Here is a 27,722-nt window from a genome sequence, read left to right on the forward strand (position 1 = left end):
TTTAGCTATGGCACTAATGACTTAGAAATTAAAATTAAATAAATAATTTAATTATTTATTTTTATTTATATTTTCAATTTTTTATTTCAGGCTTTTCGAGCCGCCCCAGGGGATGTCACGTGACACTAAAGGGTCAGTTCACCTGTTTTACAAAATGTATGTTCTCACACACTAGTGGTAGTCATGTCTTTAGAGATTTCTGCCTCGAGCCAGTACAACAGAAGTCAGTGGAATCTTGTTTGTGGTGCTCACAGCATCAGAAAATGGCATTTTATAATTTTAAGAGTAGCATCAATGACTGAATCAATGCCTTTGTTTACTCTCCAAACAGTGGCGCCGCCAAAGGGTGGTCACGGCCACCCTTATACAATCACTGCCCACTCCCCTCGGGAATATAATTGATAACAGTTGGAGGCCTCTGTGTGGTGTTATTAAAGCTTGACAAGCTTGTTCCCAGTAAATGTTTTAATGCTAATAATCAATGTTGTCCTTCAAATTACAGCTGTATATTTGTCTTTTTAAGAGAAGGGACTGCCAGCCCTTTTAAAGGACGATGAAACGTCACGCATGAATAAATACACAACGCATTAAAACAGGATTGTTGTGGAACTAAAAATGTAAACTGTACTGGTATTAATCTATGGACGTCAAATAATTAGTAATATTAACTGAGAAATAAGAAACTAGTATATCTGTATGTGACTCCTGAACTCTCTTATTAACATAGTTTTCAATTAACCTATATACTTTAAGAGCATGAAAGAATTCATGAAACTCAGTTGTGGCTTTTGCGTTTGGTGTGCCACCCCAAGATTTTTGGTGGTCCCATCTGGCTGCCTTTCTGGGGGCACCACTGTCCACAGACCACACTGTGAACTGCCTCCATTAAAAATGCAGACGGGTGACAAATTAGAGCAAAACCAGATTAAATCAAATGCATGGAATAAATGGAAAAAACATAATAAAGGCAGATGTCTGGTGATTTCAACCCAGCTAAACACCTATGGGACATTTCAGACTGACATGTTAGACCACCACCATGATCAAAACCCCAAATAAAGTAACATCATTTGGATGAATGGTGTACATCCCTCCTATGTTTTTCTCTGTGGATGTTTGGAGAAGAAGAATGGCAGCTTGTGGGTTCATCCCCACACAGAAAAACAAGCCCTGACATTTGTAATTTTGCTAACTATGAGCAGACTCCAGTTAGAGGAACACAAAAAAGGGGCAACCTGCACAACTGGCACAAACTTCAAAAAAACAACAGCGTTACATTTACAATTCTCTACCTCAAACCTTACTCTGGCCACCATGCTAGCTTAACAACCTCACATTTGTCTCCTTCCAAGTTGTTTTTCATTGTTTTTCGTGCCTTACGGGCGTCTTTCGGCTTGCTGCATGAATGCAGCCACTGCTTGCTTTGAATTAAACCATCTCATCTTCTCCCTCCCCGTGAGCTCTACTCTTTTGTCCTATTAGCTCACCGAGCCTGATGGGAATATAATCCTGGACCTGAAAACAATGTTGTGTTCAACCACCGCAGGGCTGAGACGAGCCGCTGCCAAATGACTCAATTCAAACACAGCACTTTAAATTGGATCATTATGTGAATCTGTCAGAAGTGGGAATGCAAGGAGAAATGAGAATCACGACAGCGCCGTAGTTTATTTTAGCATTTATTTCAACACCTTAGTTGTACCTCTATCATTTTGTTATCAGTATATACTTTATTTTATTTAAAGCAAAACTTTATATATATATATATTTTATATATTTATATATATACCTTTTATCTCTGCATACTTACGCTCATACTGTATGTAGTCATATTCATTATGCATTTCACTAGACCTAAAATACTCTTTTAAATCATAGTATGTAATGCTTTCTACACTACTGCTCAGTCCTTTCACTTCTCAGAATAGTCCATCATGAGACAGCATTGAGGCAACTCAGCATCAGAATACAGAGTCATAACTAAACTCACACAGAGAGAATACGCGTTAACTAATGTGTGTGTCAGCGTCACTGGGGTCACAACAGGGCGAGCAGTATAGAAAGCATTTACAGGAAAAATCCGAAAAATAAACAAAACAAAGCTTCAAAGAAATTTTGTCCACACTAATTGGAAGACAGAGATTCTTAAAAATGTTTACAGACTTAATATAATTATCTTTATTATACTATATTTTTATGTTATCATTGTCATCATCATCATTACATATAGATCTATAAATAATGTGTTGTTGCCTTACAGCTGAAGTCACTGCAGGGAAAAATGGCTAAACTGGCATGTTTAAAAAAATCCAGAGCGTTCATGTTCACCTCTATGCAACATATACAGTATTTACTTTATCACTCTGAAACAAAAAAAACTTTCTGAAAAGTGGGTCAGAGTATTTCTTTTTGGGGGGAAATGTGTGGAACGGGGAAACACTGGGATTGTCAACTAGTGAGAAAGAAACAATGTTTCTGACCGTTATAAATATGTTTTGGAAAAGGCATTAGAAAGAGGAAGGTGCTGGTTGGGGGAAAAGCATTTGGCCACTAAACGCAGGCTGACGAACACTCGCGCACAAAATCAGACACACAGACTCACAGAGGCTGAAGGTTGAGGAAGTCAGGCAGACAGAGAAGCAGTAAAAAGCCCTTTTTTATCACTGCACCTGCTGTGTGAGAGAGAGCGGTCAACATTATGGCATCAAAGAGGACAGATCCATCCCTTGACCTGTGCTATGGCCACAAACACCAGTAACGTCTACAGAAAGAGGATTTGCAGTTTGATATAACGTGCAAACCCCTTGCAATTCACCTCATATATTTAATCTCCTTTCTATAGAGTAATTAGGAAAATAATAAAAGTTAATTTCACAACAATATCGTCTCAATACATGTACGTCCTCAGTATGCACAATTTCAATTCAATAGCTAAATACCCTGACCAGTTTGAAATGAATGATTGCGATCAGCACTTCGTACAAAACAAATGGCTCTACTAATAGTGAATCCCGTTTAACATGTAAGATATATTTAGTGCTCGCAAAGTACATACATACAAAGCTTATTGGGGCATCTTTTGAGGGGAATATGGCAAATATATAAAAAGAATACTATTGTTTTCTATCGTTTTCTTCTATCATCATTTACAAACAAAACCCTTTCTCTCATATATTCGGACTTTGGCTCCTGGACTCACAGCCACTGGATACTCTGATCTGCTTAAAGCTACAAAACTGATGTTAGGATGTGACGCGTCCCCTTCAGAGATTCTGGCTCAGCCACAGTCGGGTCACATTTTTATCGGGGTTTACCCTTTAAGCAGCAACTTTTCTTTGAACTCAGACTCAAGTTTTCTCAAGCAGCAGATGGTGTGAGAATCCATCTGTCAGTGTGTGTGTGAGAATATGAGTGTGTGTGTGTGTATATGTGTTTGTCTTTTACAGCACAAAACGGTGTATTAATTAAACGCCTGTCCATCAAAAGTTGAAAGTATATTTTCAGATGAAGAGCGTCATTTTCATATGATATTCTTATCTTCCCTATAACCTGTTCTTGACCAAGTCATTTCATAAAATTTCAACAGTATTCTCTACATGTGTAGCAAATTTGCAAGAAAACACTCCCCCCCAGCACAACCAGCCCTTAGTCTTAGTTCAACACAACCTGTTGATGTCCACTGTTCTTCTTTTGCCCATCCTTCTGTTATTGTCCATCTTTGTCAATTTGTTTCTCTCCCTTTCTTTCATCTTTGAATCACCCCTTCACCCTCTCAGTCTGTGTCTCGGGGAGAAGTAGTGACATGCAAAGGAGAGGAGAGCCGCCTGGGGAGAGAAGGAGGGCAAATCAAAGAATAAGAATGGGCGGAAATGAGATAAAGACGGAGCAAACTAAATAGGGTTGATAAAACAGGTTAATAAAGAGAGAGGGATGGAGGGAGGATGAGATAACTTATCAAATTATGTGCATCTAATGGAAAAAGGGGGATGGCCCAGCTAACTTGTATAGAAGGAATGAGACACTTTGACTTTCCTTCACCATCCGGTGCTTTCCTTTTTCACCTTTGACCCCGTTGCCTCTACGTGTTCCAGAGTCAATTAGTCCTCCCTCACCTGTCAGTGAGTTTCTTCAGCGCCCGCTCGATGTTCATTCGATGTCCCACACGTGTCACTCCCAGGTCCAAGAAGTCATCCTTAGTGAGCGAAGGCAGATGTGATCCATCTATCTCATTGTCTATAAAACGCTCTCTGTGTTCAGCCAGGTTCAGGTAAGCCAGCCAGTCGGCCACGTCATACTTGGTCCAGTAGGGCAGGGGCTTGACAGCAAAGGGTTTGGCTGGCGGAGGAGGGGTGAGATGGGGATAGTTGAGGCAGGATGGGCTGGGGGGCAAGTGCATGGGGGATGAGGCTCCAGAGAGAAAATGGGTGGGGGAGAGAGAGCGGGAGACGAGGAGGGGGTTTGCACTTTGCACACCAGATGGGGAGAACAGTGGAGGAGTTGAGGACTTGTAGGTATCTCCGAGAGGGAGGCCGGGCGAAGGAGGAGTGAGGGGCCCGGGGAACTCGAAGGGGTTGCTGTAGACGGGTGTACTGGGAAGGATGGGGAGAGAGGAAGGCCTGGGAGGGGCTGGGTTCTGCTGTTCAGTGTTATAGATAAGAGGGCTGGGAGCCCGCCGCCGTGAGACTGACGACCGCATCTCCTTAGTGGGACTGCACTGAAAATCAAAAGTCTGCCTGCGCAACTTAGACCGATGCTTTGGTGATGTTGGGTATGGGCAGTAGGTCGGGGAATGGGGAGGGTGTGAATGGACTGGGGAGGAAGGCATCTGTGGAGACGGGGAGCGGGTCCAGTTGCGCTGAATTGGGACTTGAGAGGAAGGGGAGACGGAAGGGGTGGCCGACAGATTTGGGGTCAGGATCTGACGATGCTGTGGAGAGGAGGTGGGTAACGGTGAGGTGGAGCGGCCAGAGGGAGGGCTGTGGAACGCATCAGTGAAATCCGCCGAATATCTGAGAGAAACACAAATCACAACTTTAGTTAAAATAAGGTGATATGAAAACTCTCATTTTAACATCAAAGGCTGGTTGATGAAAACAAACAAACCTGTGCATGGTGGGTGACTTTGGAGTGTGGCTCCAGTCATCCATGCTCTTCATGCTACTCATCTGTTGCAGCTTGGAGCTCAGCTCATTGATGATGCTCGCCTTTACACCCGAGAGAGGTGAGTGAAGTCTGCGGCCCTCCAAAACAATGCTACCTCTCTGCACTCCGTCTCCACCTTGTTCATGCTCCCCGACCTCAACCCAGGTCATCGACTGAGGGTCAATGGGCCTCTCTAAGCAGGCAGCCAGAGCACTGCTAAAGCCATCCTCCATTTTGGACCGACTCTGCTTGCGCTTCCTTTCGTCTGCGAGTGTTCCATCGAACCTGACGTCTTCTGGGTTGTTTTGTCTCTGCAACTGCAAAGGAGCAGGGTTGGTGCTGTTCTGCCTACGTAGTGCTACAGACGGACCCCTCCCTCCTCCTCCCTCCTTGTAATGAGTCATCTTTGGAAACACAGGGTTTGCCAGTTTGGCACTGTGCACTTCAAATGTTTGCCCACCTGAGTAGGTTGTGCTGGGATCCTGATGCTCACCTCCCCTCTCTCCTTCCCCTCCTCGCCCGTCTCCTACCATCCCTCCCCTCTCTCCTCTCAGCCCACTTAATCCCAGCATTTCTAAATGGTGGTCGCTGCTGCTGTGACTGTCCAGTTCCTCAATCCCAGAATCCACCACGGCATCTTGCCAGTCTCCGCTCTTGGGTAAAATAGTAGGGTGATGAGAGTGGTCAGCAGCTTTGCCCCCTGTGCTGAGGCCAGCCCGAGGTCCGGCCATGGTTATGCTGTAGTCAGAGGATGCCGGTGAGGTTGTGGTGGTGGCAGCAGCGGCAGAGGCTGTCATGGTAGTGGTAGCGTAGGTCATGGTGGCTGTGAGGGCGGCTGTGCCTCTGTCCTGGGCCGGTGTGTGACCACCTAGTGAGGGGTCATTAGAGCTGTTGTAATAGGGGTGAGAATGAGACATGGGCTGGGGTCTGTGTAGTGATGTGGGAGGCAAAGCTGCAGCAGAGGTGGTGGTAGCGGTGGTGGTGGAGGGAGGGGGAAATATCTGTGAGGACGGATAAGATGGAGAGAGGGCTGACTGCGTAAGGTTGGCCACCTCGCTGTCGTAGGAGGTGAGGCTGGAGGCAGCAGAGTCACCACCCTGCGGAGATGCCTGGGTAGCATTTGAGGACTTGCTGGATGGAAGAGGGGGTGGAGGAGGTGGTGCAACAGCAGCACCCCGATGTTGATGCTGCCCAGGATACTCCTGGACTCTCTCTTTCTTACCATTAGCAAACTGTATAGGAGGCGGCAAGGGATCTGCAAAGACAAACTCGTCATCTGCATCTATTGAGGGAGCTGGTGGAGGGAGAACCATCAGTCCAAGACCTCCACCTCCACCCGCATCTGCTCTTGCGTCTCCTATAGTTTCATGTGTCTGTGCAGGGGCTGTGGGGACAGTATACTGAGGGATGTAGCTGGTGTTGGGAGCGCTATCCATCTGCAGGAAGGAAGGTCTACGGGGTGCAGGCTGAACCGGCGGTGGAGGAGGCTGCAAGGGTGGAGCAGGTCTGCTGTCATACACGTCCTTTTCTCTTTCTCTCTCCCTGGGGCTCTGTGGGTAATATTGGGTTGAATACTGACTGGTTCTGTCCTCTGAGAAGCGAACTCTAAGACCTTCCCTGGGTCCTCCCTCCTTTTCCCTCTCTATCCTCTCCCCACCTCCTCCCAGACGTAATATCCTTGGTGACTGTGGCCGGCTCATGGATGCAGGCGAGGTGGTGGCGGTGGGGGAGGTTAGGTGGACAGACACTGGGGAAGTGTAGGTCGATTGTGTTGGGGTTGCAAAAAGGGAAGGGGTTGGAGTCTGAACAGGGGTGGGGAATGCTCCTACTGTGGACAGCTGCCGACCAAAGTGTCTCTCCTCTCTGCGCGTCCTGCGGTCATCCTTTAGGGCTCTCTCTCTTGCAGCTAGGGCCAGGCCAAGTGGGGACGAGGGGTCCAGGACTTTCCCTGTAAGCGGGTGGATGAAGGTAGTGCCCTGGGTGCCGTACACCGAGGGAGCTGATTTGGGCTGACCATCCTGACCGAGCACAGGGGAAGAATACTCGGGCAGGCCGAAGGCTGGGGGCATGCTGCTGGAATAGTTGACATAGCTGTCTCCAGAAAACATGCCCTCATCTATAGACTTGGAGGGCCGTAGACGAGGGGTGGGCGCATCCATTTGTGAGCCTTGTAAAGGCTGAATTCTTGTCCCTAGTGCTCCTCCTCCCTCCTCTGCTCCTCCTCCTGCCTCACCTTGGATGTCCTCCTCAGATGAGAGGAAGAAAGAAGCGCTCTTCCTTCTCATATCTCGGAAACGTTCCCTTTCCCTGCGCGCCCCTCCTCCTCCTCCGCCTCCTCCGAAGGCAGTACCATATGTCAAAGTATAATCCAGGTTATCCAGGTTTTGCTGTGAGGAAACAGATGGGGCAACAGTTGATGAAGAGAAGGAAGTGGACGTAGGTGGCTGAGGTGGCAAGGGGGTGAGTGGTGAGGGTAGACTGGTGTTGGGGCTGTCTGAGGTTGTATCTGCTGAGGTTTGGTCTTCTGCATCCTGGGCGGGCTCAGCTTCCATACTGCTACCCTGGCTGCTTCGGCCGCTGCTGCTGGTGGAGGGCGCTTTGACGATGATGGTGGGGATGGGGATGGAGCTCTTCTCTTTGGCTGCCACACCTTTTCCTCTGTGCTGTCTCAGCCCATCCTCCACTTTGGACTGCTTCATCAGAGCTCCTCGACCACCCCTCCTGGCCGCCCCCCTGCCAACACCTACACTCTGCTCCCTGTTGGCCATGTGCGGGTGATGCTGCGGCACTTGTTGGGCCTTAGGCTTAGCACTTGTCGGTGGTGTAGCACTGCTGTAGCCTCTCCTTAACCCTCCCATCTTGCCACCACCTCTCCTGGGCGCCTCTGGCTCTCTGACACACAGTCCTTCAGATTGCCTGCGGAGGGTGGGCACCATTACCTGCTGGTTCATCCCACCTGGCCCTCCTCTGTCCCACCCTGCTTGAGTCGCATGCCCTGGCTGGGAGTAGGACTGGTAGTGGGCTTGAGATACAGGAGGTATAGGCATAGCGGGCCCTCTTCCAGGATGAGGGCCTGCTGATAAAGGTGGTTCTGGGGCAGATGTGTTAGGGGGTGGGGGAATTTCCTCTGGTCCCGGCACTGACAGGCTGCGCGCCAACTTCATAGCAGGCGGGTGAAGATACTGCCTCTCCTCCTCTGTTACACCTGAGAACAAGGACACAGGCACTTAACAAACAGACACTTTAAAAGCAACTATTGTGCAGGCAGGAATCTTTCCGTGACAATTGCCATTACCGATAGATTTTTGACGCATCATGACTGCATGCTGAGCGTGGCCTGGTTGAAAATGAGCTTGGTTGTAGCCAAAACCTGGTCCGGGCTGCACCAAACTCACAGACGACTGCTGCTCATAGGGTTGCTTCAGGTGTCAAAACACACAGAATTTGAAAGGAAGTGGTGAGTGAAGAGAGGAGAGGAAACATTTACTCAGACACAATCAAATGACACTGATGCCATCTGTTAAGCTGATATTGATTTGATATACAGTATAATGCAATACAGTAGAACCAGTCAGTCCAAGTATTAGTGTATCAGGCAACAGAGCATGGATGAATGGACACAACCTGACTCACACTTAAACAAATGTTTTAGTGTGGGTGGTCCATTGTCAATCATTTTCTGTAAAGTGCAGTGAGGGCAGGAGAAAACACACACAGGTAAAAAAAAAAAAAAAAAGCTTAAGACCAAGCTGCTTTAAAGATAGGAAACATTTGCTAGCATTAGTCACTTCCATGACTAAATATCTGCTACATCCTAACGCAGCAGAGAAGCTCTGTTGTATATTTGAATCTGGTATGGCAGGACTGGGAGAGAGGTATATAACTGTTGACGCTGTTTTCATTCACTGCTAGCATGTTTTCCTACAAAAAGTAATGCACCAAAATTCTTACATATCCCACGTGAGGATGAGCCAGTAATTTGTGTATAATATTATATATTATTATAATATTTTGGAAGGCCACAATCACGTGACTAATGTGTTGACCTAGTAAAGAAAAAACAGGGAAGTTGTCTTGTCTATACTGTATGTCACAAAACATGAGACTTTCCCCAGCAGACTAGCATTCAGAACTGTTTGAACTTTGAGTGAGCTTCAAGTCATTTTAAGGTACAATGTCACCATGTTTCTTTTCCTAAACCAAACCACAGTAATTTTAGGTTCAGTACATAACTTTATCTTAAGTACGTTAACGTCATTCGTAGGGCGCTAATCCATAGGATATCGTACGTTGAGATGTGTTTCCCTTATTAGACAGCAATTAACTTTCATATTAGTGATGTACCTAACCTTGCTTGCCTGGTGTACATTTGAATGTCAGATTTTATGAAAGTGCACAGACATCGCCCCCTTCAATAAAGGAATGTTAAAGCACCTCTCTAGTGACAAACTCTGCACAGATGCAAGTCAGTATTTTCAAGGTCAGACATTTAAAGTGACATAAACATATGAAAAACACATTTTTGAGTGGAAGGGGACTGTAATATTTTGTAGATAAGATGATTAAGTATAAATGCAGCAGGATTTAAATGATGGTGATGACCAAAACAAGGACCATTTCCTTTCAATTCCCAGCAGTACCTCATTGGAGACGTTGGGAACAATACTCTTGCTCCGGTCCCTCTTGCCTCCATGACCCCTCTGGCCCTGGTTGTCTGATGTAATAGTGTGCTGGGCAGCAGCCAAGATTTCATCCAGTTTATCTAAAACAAAGACCGAGCAGGGGCAGGGGCAGGGCAGGAAAAAAAAAATGTAGAGAGGTAGTGAAAGGGAGCATAAAATGAAGGCAGAAACATGAAAAGGAGAATTTCAGTAAGCGTCCTCCCCTCCCCTCAAGGTTTGAAAACACCCTTTTACAGTAGAACAAGAGTGGTGAGAGTGATTTCTTACTTAGTGCCATCTGATAGACTGTCCTCTTCTTATCAGGACCCTGAGAGGACTCGTATTCTGAAAAAGCAGGAGAAAAAAAGAGCATCAAACAGGCTGACTTTTAATTAAAGCTCAGGGGCTGATAGGGGGAATGATTAAGGCTGATATTCACCTGCTTTCTTTTTCCATGGTGAGGCAGCTGTAGCATACATAATTCGGGAAACAGAAATTAGGTGTGACTAGAACTGCTGTGTAGCCATGTGTATTAGGCAGATGAAAGGATGAAATACATACTCAGACACATGTGATGGTGTGAATACAGATGTGATGAGAGGGGTGGTGATGGTGATGGTGATGGGGGACGGAAATGATAACGACAGCACACAAATCCATGATTCTCCCACCTTTGTCCACTGTGCGCAGCGCATTTGGTTCAAAAGAAAAAGAAACAAAAAGCAGTTTGTGACTGATGGCACCAGACGAGTATCATTTCACAGCTTGTTTAATTATAACCTCTCTTGTTCATAGGTAATATCAAAGGTGCAAATTAATCAAAAAGCTACTTTCCCATCAAGCTAGTGCTAATGAAAAAAATGAGATCGCACCTGCACCTTGACTATTTTTTAAGCTCTCTGCATCAACTTGGTTAATATTTAATGCTGTGTTTCCCTAATGGCACCGTGGCACTGTACCATCATCCTGCAGAGAAGCTGATAACCAGCCTAAAAAGCTATTTCAAATGTGCCCCACAACCCCCCTCCCCCTCAAAAAAAATGTGAGGGACTAAATCTAATTTAAGTTTTACATGTTCTTTCCAGACCCCCCTCCGTCTTTATTCTCCGCATTCAGCCCTTTGTCCCCTCGATCATCTTACCCATGTCTTCCAGCTCTGATGTCATTGACTTGGAGCGCAGGGCAATGGCAGGAGGAGTCAGTCTTTTAGTCTGCTGCGGGGCTGCCAAGGGAAGCCGGCCAAATGCAGACTTAATGTTTAGTATTCTCGTATAAACATGCAGTCACCAATGACAACCACATTGTAACAGGCTTTAAGGGTGAAGTAAACATGCAATCAGCTTTATCGTCACATCATAAACACAGGATGGAAATGACATATGAGGAAAGTTTGACGCTTACCTCTCTTCCGAGCAGTGTCCTCCAGTTCAGGGTTTCGGGCAACCATAACAACTTTCACCATGAGACTGTTGCCGCCCTGACGGATCATGTTGACCACCTGCCGGTGACCAACCTTCACCACATTTTGGCCGTTCACCTGACAGACACAAAGACACAGAATCACTGATGATGTGATGCATTAACATCCATGAAACCAACACATTTTTGTCAATGAAAGTCTTTTAGTAATCACTGGTGCACTGTGGTAATAGAGCTTCCCCATGTTTGGCATATCTTGTTACAGTTGTTTTAAGAATAAGCCTCAAACACATAATTTTGCAGTGTTTTGGACGAGTGCACCAGCAATTCAGGCAGCGGCTACAGTAAATCACAGTTACAAAGGCTCGGGCAGCCACATAAGTGACTCATATTAGGTTGAATACTAATTAGCAGTATCTCTCAGCTTTAAGAGAGGTTTGACAATCACCATTTTTAGAACTGTGTTTTCAAGGCAACATACGGGAACTTTTAAAGGTACAAAATGGCAAGAAAGTTGCTGCCTGAGCTGCTGGGGTTTTGTTGATGAGGAGCAGCACTGACAAGGACAACAACCCCTCATCAGCTCTAAATAAAATGCACTACATACACAATATATACTGAGACACAGTATGCAAACTAAAGCCTGGCTATGAAGCAACTGACTATTAGAAACAAACATAAAGCAATGCAGACGATATCTGATGCAAACATAGAGTGGATGAATGTTTTGAACTGTAAAATGATTACAGAGTGCAACTAAAGATTTCTCTTTTATAATATGCATTTGGGTCCATACCTAAGCATTAATATCCATATTAACACCAATCTCCACCTGCTCCATCTCCCCTCTCTCCCTCCACTAATTGTTTTGTATATTTCTGTGTGTATTTTGTGTGTCTTTGATTTGTATAGACATTATTTCCTCTTTGTTTGTCATGGATGTGTTTATTTCCTCCTGATGTATATTCTAAAGGTTATGACATCATAACTGAATGAGTATCATTTTGGGTAATAGTAACAGTTTTTCTCAGGTGGACTTCACCAGAGTGAAAAAATTGTAATCATGATCTTTTCTGAGCATAGTGATAGTATAGAAATCCCACTTCTGAGCTGCACATATCAGGTTCAGTAACAAGATCAGACAGCTTGGCATGATGTCCTGTGTCATCACACGTCAGATTTCGGAGGCCACACAGCATGTCCATGGTCCAAGAGAAGCTAGTCATGGTATTGACGTGTGAAGTTGATGTTATATAAAAGTCAGACATGCATTTGCAGTAGTAGCAGTTGTCAGAGATTTTTAAAGAACCTACCGCGACAGCCAACATGGTATTTTTATAAAATGATTGTGTTTACCAACCCTGACACTGGCCCTTTGAGGTCCAAGAACCAGCCTGGCTCACCATGAATCCTCTTGTTTCTCTTGATTAGCAACTCTGTCCCTTTGATCAGTCCAGGAGCTGACTGCATAATGTGTGAGGTCTTAGTAAATCAGGTGCTGAATACACACAGACAGAGGCCGCAAACTCATTAAAAAACGCAGTGCACATTTGAACAATCCCATTTTCTTAGTAAATGTGGTCCAATGTTTTTTTATCAAATTGGTATCTAGTACAAGGCTAATGCACTGTAAGGTGTCCCCGTGGTCCCACTCGCACATTTCATTGATCTGTGATGTTTGGATCAGCACATCTTATAAGTGACTTTGTAATGAAGTGTAGTTTTTTGGTGTACCCACAGCCTGCCTGGTCTCTGTTTTCTTCAATTCATACATTACCTAAAATAAGTTGTGACACTTTTAGGGGAACATGCCCGCACCTGTTGCATTCATCTGTGGAAAAAGCACTAGTTGATTTTAATTTCTTAATCAAATTGTATATTGTGCTTCTTGTCAGTCATCGTACTTGTTGTATAGCTGTCAGTTGAATCATTTGTAGTGTCTGTTTTCCTTTCCTTATAGTTAATAAATTATCATATTTGACGAGTTGGGAATGAGAAATATACACAACTAAACAACAGTGTGGATTCAGAAATGCAAGTTACATCAGTAATGGCTATTTTTCATCTGACTGTGGCTTCTGAATACAGCGTGTTGGACCTCAGATTAATTTTGCTATTAAGTCATGCTTGGTTCAGTTTTTGTGTTGGTGCAAAGTGGCGATGTGCAAGTCATGAATCGACGAAATGAACAACTCTTTGTACTGACTCAGGACTCACAAGTCCTCTTCTCCAATATCTTGTTCACTGACTTGCCCCTCCAACCTGCTACTAGCTAGTACGAACTGTCAAAATGAGGCAAAACCACGTGTTGCTCACACCATTGTACAACTCCTATGTTAACTATATTTGTAGACATGTATCAAGTTAATTACAATATTAACCTAGCACTGTGAGAAAAGCAACCCATTGGCACTTGATTCAACTTGGTACTTGCTCTCCCTGCCCTGAGCTTAAGCTCTGATTTGGGCTGTGGGAATCACTCACTCAGTCACCTACGAGTTTCATGACACAGTCAGTGACAATCCGTGTCACGCCCCCTGAGAAACAACTTGTTTTACTGTCAGAATTTGATCCATTCAGTCAGCCAGCTTGACCAGTCTCTGGTGCACATGCTCTATGGGCTCTGGCACTGAGGTGGGATTTACCAAGCTCTAGGTAACTGATCTGGTGACTCAAGCAAGTAAAAAAAACAAACCCAACTCTGTTTAGTGAGTGACTCATTCAAACCGAGTCAGTAAAGAGAGTCAAATCTCCCATCTCTGGTCCATCTTGTCCTTACCTCAATGAGGAAATCCCCCATTCTGAGGCCCGCCCTCCACGCCACGCCCCCCTCATCGACAGACTCCAGGTACTGCAGCGCGGGGAACGCTGGCGTTGGAGTGAACTCCTCTATGGGAGTCTGAGCTGCAGAGGACAAGGCAAAAAGGATGAGCATGAGTGGACACAGATAACAAGAGCATGGGTTTGAAAATGAGGAAGGGATAGAGAGATTAGAAAGAGAGAAAAGGAGCATATGAGACAGAGAAATCTACAGAAGCAGAAAAATATGAGGTAAATTTGGTAGAGGAGGCCTCACCTTTGGCTCCTCTAAGCACAAAGCCAAAGCCCTCATTGTCTTTCTTCTGTAGGAGCACTGTCTTCTCCTTAATGATGTAGTCACTTAGATAGAGTATAGAGGGAGCAGAGGGTAAGGGGGAAGGGGGATGGAGAGAGAGACAGGGAGAAAGACAGAGAATTGGAGAGGAAGAGAGCTATATGACTTCTATAGCAACAGAAAAGTCTTATTGTCATGCAAATAAAGCATCTTCTGAATGTGGAAAACAGCTATACTGCATCACATTATGAAATCACACTGCAGCAAAAGATAGGTTGGCCTGAGAATGTCATACAAAAAGCGCTGGTGCACAAAAGGGTTGATGGCAGGGATACAGTTAGTGTCACAATGGGAGGAAGTGTATATGAGATGACATTCCATACTATGGCCTCATCCAGCTAGGGCTGACAAGCACTGGGCCGGCGGGAACGGCACACTAGAAAAATGTGCACATACACTTCACTGATAATGGAAACTTCCAAATGCACCTAAATCGCTGCATTAGCTTTTCACTGCCTCTGGCAGCTTTTGCAAGGATACTGTTTCAGTGACTCCAGCACACCACTACCGGTCATACATGACACTTCAAATTATGTACCAGAAGAAGTCGGACAGGCCTCTAATCTTCCTCTACAGACAGCTCCTCATGCTCAAAGGCCACTGCCTCAGAGGGCAGAAACAATCACAGACATTGGTGATGCAATCTTATTATGAGACTGTTGGAGTAGTGTAACAGCTGGCCCAGCAAGCTCCTTCATTATACTATTACCATGTCGGGCACTTTTGGCCGAGCTGCTTTACAACTCTTTCTCTAATACAGGACTAGTTAAATGGACTCCACACTGCCACACACAGCCACATCTCATGACTCATTTCTGGACTTGACTTTCTAACAATGTCAATTCACCCTGGTTCTGTTGGAGAGCCCGGGGCCTGAGCAGAGCTGTATGATTTAAGAGGAATTCCAGATATTTCGTTCCTAGGCAGCTCATTTCTGTGTTAGTTTGTGCTCTTCAACCTAACTCAAACTGACACGCCAACTGAAATCGAATCAAAGGATTGGATTTCCTAGAAGGGCTGTACTATGAGTGAACAGGACGAGTAGCCTGGTCGAAGAATTGTCTTTATTTATAGTGATAGCTTGACTGCCAAAACAACGCAGTAAAAATGCTCTGGGTATACTCAAGGACACAATTTCCTCTGGGAATACCATTTTTTGTCCCTCCCCTTTTCAAATGGGAAGTTTGGGCGTGTGCATTCACACCTGGACCTTCATGAGAAGTAGTGAATGTAAATGAGATTTTGGGCCCTAAGTTTAACATGTCAGGTGCTGCTTACGCTCAGGCTGCATAGAAATTCTGCAATTCTTTCTCACTTGAGCCAGCAAACCCAACACTGTGGCACTAAAGTTAACCTCAACTCTGTAACCTAAACACAACCATTTGTTGCCTGACAATCATGTCAGCAGGGCAACTTAGCCATGTAACCACTTCCAAAAACAAAACCCACAACTTCTGATGTAAAACTGCCAACATTTTGATTTGCTTTTAGGTTTTAGGCAGCAAACTTTTTTTTTTTTTTTTTCTATGTCTGGCAGAGGACCCCGTCACTCCAACTTCATTCTGCCTCTGCCACTTCTGAAACACCCATGTGTATACTGCTCCTAAAATAACAATAACAGTAATATTATATTCCACACAGTCTCTTGCAGCACAGACCCGGCAAGGTTTTGTGTATTTAATCCGGCAGTAATAAAGCTGTCTGTGCAATCACAGAGGTACAGCAGAGGCACGAGCGTTGGCCTGCAGGCCCGAGGATCCAGACTTCGACACCGAGTCGTAACTTTAGCACTGAACAGACGATCGCCAGTTTCCCCTACTGAGGTCCATCCCTTGTGTGTTCTCCATCAATGTTACTGTTTCGCCAACGCACAGCCGCCTTCCAGCCATCTGCTCCTCACACCTCATTCCTTTTTCTCTCACCCTGTCCTCCACCATGCTTTCCCTCTCTGAGGATCAAAGTAGCAAAGAGTGGGTGGACGGATCCATTGGGCTCTTCATCCATCCACTTCTACAAGGGGGTAGCTCGGCCTGCGTTGGTCCTCCAGGTGGTTCTAAGTTGTGTTGCTGGCTTGCAGACACACACCTGATTTCCTTTACATGTTTCAAGCTATTCAACTTGTCTGTCACCACATTGACCACTAATCCCTGGCCAATTAGGGCCATAAAAAGCGCAAAGTCCCTGGTTAATCCCCGTTGGCTAGTAGGACACACTCTCTCTGAACTGGCTGCAATGAAGCTGTAAGCCTACAAGAGACCAGAGTTATTATGTACCCTCCTGAGTCATCCTCTCTTCTATCCACAATTACTGAGAAAAAGGCAGCTTTTTAACTATTCACCTGCTGAACGTACATGCAGATAGACTGGCTATGTGGGGACAATACCCACACACCACAAGTGAAGCACTTGACGGATGCTAGTGACACACTGTGGATGGAGACGTGGTAGATGGATGAGCAGTACATACATTAATATATGTACAGGAGAGATACTCGCACAACAATCAAACACTATGACGTATACAGTCATATGTGAAAACCACATATATTTCATTCAGTGCGTACAGTCGCATGCACACACACACACACACACACAGACATGCACAGAGAAGACCGGTATCTCAAATTAGGAGCTTGAAAGGAACTGAAAAACCGCACTCTTGCCACTTATTGACTTATTCACTTTCATCCGTCTGTACAGTCTAAATCCTTCACATTTTTAATGATACGCTGGGATACATAAAAATATGGGATGTGACAATCGCGTTTTTAAAGGAACAGGAATAAATGGGAAGTCCTGGTGAATGAAAAATATCTGCTTAAAGAAATCATGACTCAAAGAGAATGAAATACACCCACACTGTCTGACTGAAATACATCAATATGTGCTCCCTTTCATGCACTAACACACACGCACACAGCGTTCAGAGACACACGGGAAGGAAGACACAGAAATAAACATGCTGCAGAGTCTCCATTCAATAGCCACTTCCGTACCACAGATATTCACAAGCAGAGGAAAAACACAAATTTGAGACACACGTACATATACACGCACGCACACTCAGAGACACACACGCACGCACAGAATACATAGCTTATTAGTCTGTCTTTGAAAAGGCACGGCCTCTCAATAGCATCATCTACCTCTCCCCTCTCTCCATTGTCCTCTCCTCACATCCATAGCCAGCCAATGAATGAGGAAACAGCCGCTACCTGTAAATGAACCACACGCTCCTGTTTCTGGGGCCCAGTGACGGCCACGAAGAAGAGAGGGAGAGAGAGAAATCTCTCTCTCCGCATCCCCCCATTGCCATGTCCCCCCCTCCTCTCTCTCGCGCGCTCTCCACCACCACCACCTCCTCCTCCCTCCTCCCTCCTCCTCCCGGTCTTCCAGCGAGAGCTCAGCCAGAGAGAGCCGCGAGAGTGGAGGAGAGAGAGTGAGAGAGGTGAGGAATGAGAAGGAGAGAGACAGCGTGCTGGTCTGCACCCCGCATACTTAAGACAAGAGAAAGACAATGTAAAAAAGAGAAGAGGGAGAGAGAATACCCCCGATTATCTCAACAGGGAGAGAGTGTGTGGTGTGTGTGTGTGCTGGTACACGACAGGAAGAGGGTTTGGTTGCAAAATAGGGGAGATGGAGAGCTGAATTTGCGGGGTGGGGATGCGGGGGATGGGTATAAACGTAAGGCGACACAGTGAGAGAGCGCTTGCATTTGCACATCCACTGACTGGTGTATCACAGATATACTAACAGCTGATTCTCACCCTGGATTCACTCACTCACACACACACACACACACACACACATACAATTGCAAACTTTCCTCTCACTCCCCCCTCTCCTGTGAAGCAGAGCTGTCGTCACCACACAGGCTAACAAACACTCTTCCTCTCTCCATCTCTCTCTGAAATAGTAATTGACATTCTCCCAAATGCCTAGCTGCAGTGAGGGAACATGCTCCGGATCACCTTGCTCTTAATTGAGCACCACTTCACCACGTTGCAGCAATTACGCTTAACCAGCTTAGCACAGGTAATATAACCCCAGTGGCTGCTGTTTCCATTAAGAACACAAGCACAGCTGCATTAAAGTGAATGCCTTCTTTGGATGACAGTGAGAGCAGCTCAGCACAAGGGTAATGTCAGCTACAATGTGTAAGAGGCTGAAAAACCCCGGGGTGGCGACTGGTAAGTCCTTCTCACTAGCCCAGGGATCTAACCAACGCTTGGTGTCTCAGCCTCCTCATGACTCATCAGCAGGATGATGTATATGCACGCAAAGACACAGGCAGATTCACATCCACACTAACTCTCAAACAAGCATGCAAAGCTTTATAATACACAACCGCAGCTGCCCAGGGCTGAGCTGCAGCTTTAGACAGATGCCATGGAGGAGGAAAAGCACCCCCCCCCCCCCCCCCCCCCCCCCCCCCCCCCCCTCCCCCCCCCCCCCCACCCCCCCCCCCCACCTTTCATTATGGCATTATTGTGTTCAGTGTAAACAAGCAACAACAACAGAGTAGGAGAGGGGGGCATGTGGATGGAGGTATCAAAGAGACAAGTGCATTTGTCTGGTGGAGCCAAAAGGGGCAGAGCTGAAAATGACATGGCTGCTCTTTGTGCTTTCAGCGCTGACGTGTTCGCACAGCAAAACAATAGAGAACGAGCGCTGTTCAGGATCAGCAGAAAGCAGACAGCACACAGGAAGACATGAAAGCACAGTAGGTGAGGCAAGTGAGCACATACACACACAGATACACACACAAAAGGACCTCCAGTTACCTGAAAAACAAGAGTGTGTCAACTGTTTCAATCACCTTGACTGGCCTCACAGCCTTACCTTACAGCAATAAACCAGACAGCTTAGTTGCTGCCCACACTCATGTGACAATCCACAGCTAGAACTATATCAGAGGCTGCAGCCAATCACGTTTATAATGAGTCTATCTATTTTCTAAACTGGTTTCCTGTTCAGGGTCACAGGGGGCTGCGGCCTTTCCAAGGACAGCTCAAAATATCACAGGGCAGACAATCATATTGACAGTTTTCTAGCAATTTACTTATCGACTGATAGCAGGGTGTGAGGGCTATAGCGACTTTTCTTACCTTGGGCCGTCGGTGCCATCGTAGGCTCCGACAGTGACGTTACGGAAGAGCTTCCTCTTGGCTTTCTCACTGCGCGTCTCTGCAAGACACATGCAGGCAAGACATATGCTTGATTTAAACTCTCATCTTCCGTCATGACACCTTCTCTTGTCTTTCTGTAGAAGTGTTGTGTCTTTAGCGAAGCACACAAATGAATCAAATAAATTTACACCCTGGTTTTTGCGTCTTCTACGTGGCATATGGCCTGCCTGCTGCGTGAACAGTGCAGCTGTGAAAAGAGGAGAAAAGTGAATGCCTGTGCTTTACACGTGTGACTGTCTGCCGCACAAGGGCCTGCTGGTAAACATGAGTGCGACATGTGCTGGGTGTTACAGGGACTTAAAGGATCATTCCAGCCTGAGGGAGTGTGTAACCCATTTTTTTTCCAGCACGCCCTCTCTACAATCTATGTGCTATTTCTTATCATTGTTATGTGTTTGTTAACTTTATGAAAGTTATCTGAAAACTATCAATAACAAATTACTTTCAATTTATATATGACTGTTTGAAAAGCAAGAAAAAACCTCAAAGGCTACACATTCGTACAATAGTGGGGTAAAGTTCTAACTAGTTTTGTCTCACCTGGTCGATTGTCTTTGCTGAGAGCCGCCACCTCTTCCACGCAGTCTGAAGGAAACCAGCCAGTGCGACCTTTCGCCGTTCCCTCCCAGTATCCCCCCTCTCCTACACTTAACACTGAGACAGACAGATGGACACAGGGGCGTAAATACAGACAGTGTGGGCAGTGCAGTTTTATCAGGCCCCGCAGGGTGGAGGGCCCGTAGAAAGAGCAGGCCCTCGAACAATGTAATTGATGGAGAACGGGCCCTTGTGAGTGGGTATAATGGTCATTAGCAATCTATAACAAAATTACATTATTAAAAAATGTAATTACATGAATTTGGTATTTTTGTCATGCAATTATGAGTGCTGGGTAATATGTACAGTATGCTGATGTTCCAATGTTAATCTCTATTTGATCATGTGATGAGATACAGTAGCTAGTTTAGACACAAAATTTGTCAGAACTGACAAACTGAGCAAATCTGCAAGCTAAGCAAGCAGGTATACCTTTCAAAACTAAAAGCAGCAGTCAGAAAACAAAAGAGAGAAAAGAATGGAAGAAGAAGGTCACAAAGCTCCCTAAATTATATTACTTTCATATTACTTTCAAGGACAACCCCTCCCCTGGCAGCAATGCAGCAATTTGGCTGGCATCAGCATTGACACTGCCCTTAGTGGTGTGTCAACAACAAGCAGCAACTTGTGGGGCTGAAAAGTAAAGCCAACGCAGAGGTGCCAAAAACTGCAGTTCCTTGAATGGCCACTTGAGGCTGGCTACAAGAGCGAATCAATCCCCATAGACCCCCATGTTAAAACGGTCAAATTTGCAGCAGAAATTAACACGTCTCTGTCTCTATAGCTAATTTCCCTGTTCATGACAACTGTACGGGGGTGAATTTTTATATAACTCATCCCTTTAAATACTATTATGACTTACATTTATTCATAATTATGGGCGTGGCTGCTTGATTGACAGGCTGTTTGGGGATAGTGTCCTCAATAAGATCCACTTCTCACTCCTTCACAGTTCCAACCCCTAATCATGGTGGCAACGTCCATTATTCTTATAGTCTATGGTCGACAACCATGCAGCACATAACGTTAGGCTAGCAAGCTAGATATAACAGTAAATAACTTTAGTTAAGCTATTGTGTTAGATGTGTTAGGTTCTGATTGCTTTCTCCTTGACAACCTTACACTCCCAATACAATAGCCTATGTAACACACCATGTGTGTGTGTGCCTCATATGTTGTAACTAGCATGCACTGGGGCTTGCTGTAACTACCTCACGCCATTGGATAGACAGATAAATAGATAGCATAATGCATCTATGATCATTAAGGTAGTAAATCCATTGTCACAAACTCTTACTTGTTATCTGTCTTTCCTTTGACCTTCCTTGTTTACCTTAAGCTACCTTTTTTATCATAACATCGTACAGTCCTCTGAGAATGGCGAGGAACATATATTGCTTTTTGATGATTGGATGTATCTGATGGTGCTTCTAATTTCTCTTGTTTACCATCTCTTCCCTCATGTACACCTCTTCCTTGCTATTGATGTTTTAGATACAGAAATAATATAACCCACTGTATCAGACTTTATTGCAACGTTACACAAAATGTTCTGCAGTTGAGAACATTTACCTGACAAACAACAATGTGATTAAAATGACGTCAAGGGCAAACTTTTCTCATATCCTCAAAAATCTCACCTTTAACTCTGTCCCCTTTGTTAAGTGAGAGCTCTCTATCTCCGCTGGCAGAGTGGGCACGAGTGGCCACGTACACCCGCCCTGGCACTGCGCTGTACATACGCTTCATCTGACCTCCCCCACTGCCCGCTGAGGTTGCACTACAGAGGGCGAAAGAGAGAGAGAGAGATAACCGAGAGATAAGACGGTGTCGCACACTGTGGAAAAACAAGTGAGACAAAGTGAGACGACATACAGCCTGTCAGGCTACACCAGAGACAGTCAGTAGTTGAGTCATACTAATCAGTCATACTAGCAGTAAGAAATCATGCTGCAATCTTGTATTTACAAACAGCGTCTAGTATTCAGTTCAAATTGTATGTCGGGTATGTAACAGTGATAACAGTTATAACACAGTCAGTGTGCCTCAATTCTGTGCTATAATAATACTCTAAAGTACACACTTTTTTTGGCAAGTAATATACAACAAATTAATGTAATTTCATACACAAGGAATTAGTGTAATGAGCAATGTACTAACAGGAAATAATGTAAAGCATGTAGAGGTGAAGGTCAAGCTGTGACTTCAGGATACTTTCCCTAACTTTAAAATATAAACGTCACAAACAGCAAGTGCGACACATTTTGTATAACCAAGGATTTTTCAGTTTATTTTTAGCCAACATTTTAGACATCCATATTTCATAGGAGATGAGTCCTAATGAGATTTTGTGATCTAAAGAATCTAGCACCATCATCATCTTAAAATTTCATTCCCAATTTGTCCAATACTTTGCTTTATGCAGCTCAGCTATTAACCCAAACCAAGAGGAGAGAGCACATCAGTCCAGTTTTAGCTGCTCTGCACTGGCTTCCTGTAACATTCAGAACTGATGTTAATGTCTTCCTCCTTATATACAAAGCCTTTAATGGGCTAAGACCAAGCTACATTGCTAACTCCCTAGTTAACAATTTGCCTTTAGGAAAACTGAAATCATCTGCTGCTGGTTTATTGGAGGTTCCCTGCAACAGCTAAAAAAAAAATCAAGGATGCAGACTTTGTTAATTACTCCCCAAAGCTATGGAACACTCTATCTACAGATATCAGGGAAGCCAGCTCTCCAAATATTCTCAATAGAAAGCTAAAAACGAATCTCTTCATTCGAGCTATGACTTTCCTGAAACAGGTGTGAAACCCTTTAACGCACTTTGTTTCGTACTTATGCACTGCTGAACTTCTTTTAATATGTTGCAATTTAATTTTATGCATTCTATGTATTCTATTTTTTTTTATTTATTTGTATTATTATTGATATACATTGGGTTTTATTTTGCATCTTATGTTACACATCACATTTATTTTGTTTTCATCCTATTTTTTATCTTATTTTTTACAATTATTTGGGTAGGTTTATTTTCCATCTTGTTTTTCATTAGGGTGGCCTCACAGCCTGATGTCTGATGACCTGTGCAGGGTGTGCCCCGCCTTTCACCCATATCAGTTAGGATGGGCTGTGGCCTGCCTGCGACCCTAAACAGGGTAAGCGGAGAATGAATAAATTTAATTATATGAATGAATTTTACATTAGCTTTGGCATTCTATCTCTGTCATGTTCGATGTCCAATGTGTACTTTAATGTGAACACTTGGTGCATGCAATTTCCTTCTTGTAAAGCACTTTGAGCTGCATTTATTGTATCTAAGGTGCTATACAAAAAAAGTTTATTGTTATTATTATTATAATTATTATTATAAGTAGTAGTAGTGGTAGTAGTAGTAGTAGTAGTAGTAGTAAGAGTAGTAGTACGAAATACCTGCAAAACTAATTTCCTTCCCACCAGTCTCAGCTGTACTTTGTGTTTAGTGCTAATTAGCAAATGTTAGCATGCTAAATCACTAAACTGAAATGGTGAACATGGGAACATGACCATTGAACATGACTGGAACATGACTGCAGACTCTCGTAAAGTATTTATATTTAAGTTGTCTTATGAGCGACTGCACCACCGTCCGATATTTATATAACTTTTGTCAAGCTGTGACTTGCCCCTCCGTTTATGTTGCCTTGCAGGACAACAGTGTCCATCCATACTGCACTTAAAATATATGGCATTCTTGTAGTTAAAAATAGGACACAGTATGCAACTTGGACACAAACAGTAATTTTCCTGCGTACAGCTGATGGTAACTAGAGATTTAGTGACCCCTGTCAGTCGATGGCCTTAAAGGACCTGGTCAGAGTAAGCCTTACTTCATGCATATTGTCCCTCCACAGTCCTTACCCCTGTCTGCCTCTTGCCGGCCGGTGCCTCTCCTCTGTGTCACTTTGGCCTCCTCTCCCTCTGGACGGGGAGCGAGCACGAGTTCTGGGGCTGCTCGAGCTTCTCATGCCGATGGAGGCCCTGCGCTGGCCCTGCAGAAACACATCAAGTCCCATACAGACAGAGCATCAGAGCTGATCCTGTAACTTACTGTAAATGAAAGATTGAGAAAGCAATGCAACATCAGCAAAGCATATTTAACATCACAAAGATCAGCAGACGAGCAGCCACCTAATGGTCCTCAGTACCTGTCCCGGGTTGGGATTAGTTGCAGCCTTGTTGGGCAGGGCCAGAGGGTCAGACTGGGTCATGGAGTTATCGCTGTTAGCGCGCAGTAGGGGGTGGGAATGAGGGAGAGGCAGAGTGTGGGCGCTCTCTTTTCGCTTGGGTACATACTTTGGCGATTCCAAAAAGGGCACTGAAGATGGGGGGGTGTGAGGTTTACGGGGTGAGGGGTGACGAGTAAGAAGGGGTAAAAAAGTGAGGAAGGGCAGTGGGGTTTGATGTGACAGGGTGAAATGGAAGGAGAAATTAGGTAGATTGTTAGGGGAAAAGACGGGAAATTGTAAGGGCAAACACATGATAGATTCAGGAAAGAACCCAGAAAAGCAGCTGTTGGAAAGTGATTGCAACACTTCCTCCTCAGAAGAGACAGTTTGGCTTGAAAGCTTACCTACGTCAGCATCTTTGTGGTTTTTGATGATTTCCCCGAGTTCAAAGTGACCAGACATTATAGCGAGCTGCAAACACAGAAAACAAAATGAGACATAATTGTTCTAGCTGTTGTAATTATTGATATTTCTGGATTTATTGTGTTGTCTCCATTTTCTCTCTTAGCTGTGACAAAACGGTTTGTCAAAGATACTCTACAAAGGTAATTTCACTTTGAAAACAGGATGAAAGTGCAAGTTTTTCAGGAACAGTGTGTAGGATTCAGTGGCATCTAGTGATGAAGACTGCAGATTGCAACCAGCTAAAACTTCTCCCATTGGGACTCCTTTAGTCTTTTAGTTTTCATTGTTCAGGAGGTTTTTACTGGGAGCTGAATTATTCGCAGAGGTCTCTTCCTCACCAAAATTAATGGACCAGGTGATTTAAGCCAGTAAAAACACTGACTAAAGCAGTTTCACGTTACAAAATCAGTGTTTTTTCCCAACACTATTCATCATGGAGAGGCTGCTAACTATGGCGGGTGACGTAAAAATGCGAAAACACAAATGTTCCTATCTAAGGCTAGTGTTTGATTAGTGCATTCTGGGCTACCGTAGAAACATGGTGGTGCAACATGGCAGACTTTGAGGACAAGGACCTGCCCCCTATGTAGATATAAATGGCTCATTGTAAGGTAATGAAAACACTGCAATTCTTATTTTCATGTGATTATATACCAAAAAAAAAAACATACTTATCATTTTTTATTCCATTTCTGCCAATATATCCTCCTAAATTCTACACACTGGACCTTTAATTCATAGTTGAACCATGTACCTGAAAAGGGGTCTGACCATGCTTGTTTTTTGCCTCCTTATTTGCTCCCCTGTACAGAAGAACGCGGATACAGCTTTCCTGATCATTAAGAGAGCGAGAGTGATGGGTTAACACCTCTAGAAAAAACAGCAGTACTAATTACAGTAATAATAGTTTCATATATGGGGATCTGTTTCCATACTTGCCTTGTTGTACAGAGCAGAAATGTGAAGTGCAGTGTTCCCTGAGGCATTTTGAGAAGAGGTGTCTGCCCCATAAAACAGCAGATGCTCCAAGTGCTGGGCGAAGCCATTCTGGCAAGCCTTTCGATGTCAAGAGTGTGATAGAAATATCCACAAATTGTCAGTATTATAAAGTATAGGAAGGGATGAGTTAAAGTGAATTTCATATGGGACTTTTTCAGTAGAATAGCATTAGGCATAAAAGGGTAGAAGATGAAAGATATTGCAAAAGAGATACAAAGAGAAAGGGAGATATATGTCTCACATCTTCATTTAGATCTGTAATTACTCTTACAGAAAAACAGGTCAGAGCCAATTACATTGCACCACGGTGGAAAAGAAAGGAAACAAAAATCATTAAAACAACAGAAATGAGCCTTCAGCAGCCTGAGAGGTTCCCTCATGTTTTTTTTCTGCAGGGACTAAAATATCACAAGATACGTACAAAGTAAAGAAAGAAAACACAGAGCACGGCAAAACCAAAATAAAATACCATGACAACCGGCTCGCAGCACAAACGCAAATTTACCAGAATGTCACAGAGACATAATGTGGGCAATGCACCCGTATCTACAGTGAGAAAGAGATAGTATCCAGTGCTCTTTCTGAAGTGGACTGAGGAGATGACCCAGATTTGATCCAGTTTAAGGAAACTACGTGGTCACCTTCTTTGGTTTATCTACATTTTTGAACATATGACGATTGTCAGTGCCTTTGCTTCTGAAAGGCTGGTGGGGATGATGAGATGGCAGGATGAAGGGTACCTTATGTATTTCTTCCATTCCAAACTCCTCTTCATCCCTGTGCTATGGAAAGAGAGAAGGAGGGGAGGAAAGAGAGAGAGAGAATGTAGAGACGAGTGAGGAAGGTGGAGAAGAGAGGGGTGTGAGAAAACGCTGAGAGAGACTGAGGGCGATGGCACATGACATCAAACAGAGACATTAGACAGGGACGTGTTGGTGCATTGCTGAAGTTTACATGAGAAAAGACAAAGACCAGAGATGCTTAACATGAAAACATGAGAGAAATAATGAAACCACATGGGAATCAATGGATAGATAGTAGATAGATTTGTATTCAGTGAGTTTATTATAAATCTGAAATACTGAACTGTCCACTGGTACCTGATGGGTCTCGTCCCAGCCGTTCTCGTCCCTCGTCCCCAGCCTTGCCCTGTAGTACAGCAAGGTCTCACAGCAGGAAGTGTCGCCCCCTGTCAGTACAGTGTGGTACAGCGGGGTCAGGCCACAGCGGTCTTTGTAGTTTGGAGACGCTCCAAGGGACAAGAGAGCCTGGCAAGGAGAGACAAAAGAATAGTATTACTATTCTAATGTGTGTGGGTGTGCATGTTCTGTCTGCAAAGAGGAATAGACAAGCTGAGACAGAAAGAAAAGAAAGAAAGAAAGAAAGAAAGAAAGAAAGAAGGTTATATGGCAGGGCCTTATTTTATTCATGATGCTGCTGCTGATCAATACAATTACATAGTATAAATAGGTGACTGCGTTGTTGAGATAAACATCTTAATGTCTAAATAAATAAAATATATACAGTACATTTGAAGTTTGATTATTTAAAGGAGCTTTAAACGACACCCGGAGCATATCTTTGACTCAGAGGCCTGGGGTGGGATTGTCTGCACTCAGCTCTCAACATGGAGGTGGCTGAGCAGGCGCCTAGCAGCTAACAGCGCTAACTCAATAAACAGCACTAATAATGGCTAACACTGTGACAGAGCCAATGGTGTTAACCTTGGAGGAAACCGCCTCCGTGACAACACCGTTCCCATATCGACCATAACCACTGTATGAACGCTGTGCAGGGGAGTGGTGATTAACTAGCCTGTGGGATACACATACAGGGGCTCACATGCACCAACAGGCGCACATCGCAGGACAATCTACCACGGCATCAG

The 27,722-nt window shown here is 44.5% G+C and overlaps 1 protein-coding gene across 1 annotated transcript in view; it reads right to left on the minus strand.

The window, feature by feature from the left end:
• Window positions 1-1,691: 1,691 nt before the first annotated feature.
• The window catches only part of LOC126400176 (SH3 and multiple ankyrin repeat domains protein 1-like), a 53,260-nt gene continuing 27,229 nt past the window's right edge, over window positions 1,692-27,722 (minus strand). Inside the window, exons 7-28 of the mRNA XM_050060723.1 lie at window positions 26,935-27,102; window positions 26,575-26,616; window positions 25,775-25,891; window positions 25,590-25,667; window positions 24,775-24,841; window positions 24,350-24,519; window positions 24,063-24,193; window positions 21,802-21,941; window positions 20,105-20,218; window positions 19,484-19,562; window positions 14,299-14,381; window positions 14,002-14,126; window positions 11,205-11,340; window positions 10,945-11,025; window positions 10,475-10,483; window positions 10,243-10,269; window positions 10,092-10,148; window positions 9,783-9,904; window positions 8,438-8,561; window positions 5,104-8,347; window positions 4,113-5,009; window positions 1,692-3,824 (exon numbers count right to left, since the gene is read on the minus strand). Of these exons, the coding sequence (XP_049916680.1) occupies window positions 3,773-3,824; window positions 4,113-5,009; window positions 5,104-8,347; window positions 8,438-8,561; window positions 9,783-9,904; window positions 10,092-10,148; window positions 10,243-10,269; window positions 10,475-10,483; window positions 10,945-11,025; window positions 11,205-11,340; window positions 14,002-14,126; window positions 14,299-14,381; window positions 19,484-19,562; window positions 20,105-20,218; window positions 21,802-21,941; window positions 24,063-24,193; window positions 24,350-24,519; window positions 24,775-24,841; window positions 25,590-25,667; window positions 25,775-25,891; window positions 26,575-26,616; window positions 26,935-27,102 (6,063 nt within the window). The 3' untranslated portion in view covers window positions 1,692-3,772. The remainder of the gene's footprint in view (window positions 3,825-4,112; window positions 5,010-5,103; window positions 8,348-8,437; window positions 8,562-9,782; window positions 9,905-10,091; window positions 10,149-10,242; window positions 10,270-10,474; window positions 10,484-10,944; window positions 11,026-11,204; window positions 11,341-14,001; window positions 14,127-14,298; window positions 14,382-19,483; window positions 19,563-20,104; window positions 20,219-21,801; window positions 21,942-24,062; window positions 24,194-24,349; window positions 24,520-24,774; window positions 24,842-25,589; window positions 25,668-25,774; window positions 25,892-26,574; window positions 26,617-26,934; window positions 27,103-27,722) is intronic.

The sequence above is a fragment of the Epinephelus moara genome, chromosome 13 (assembly GCF_006386435.1).
Source record: "Epinephelus moara isolate mb chromosome 13, YSFRI_EMoa_1.0, whole genome shotgun sequence".
Taxonomy (NCBI): domain Eukaryota; kingdom Metazoa; phylum Chordata; class Actinopteri; order Perciformes; family Serranidae; genus Epinephelus; species Epinephelus moara.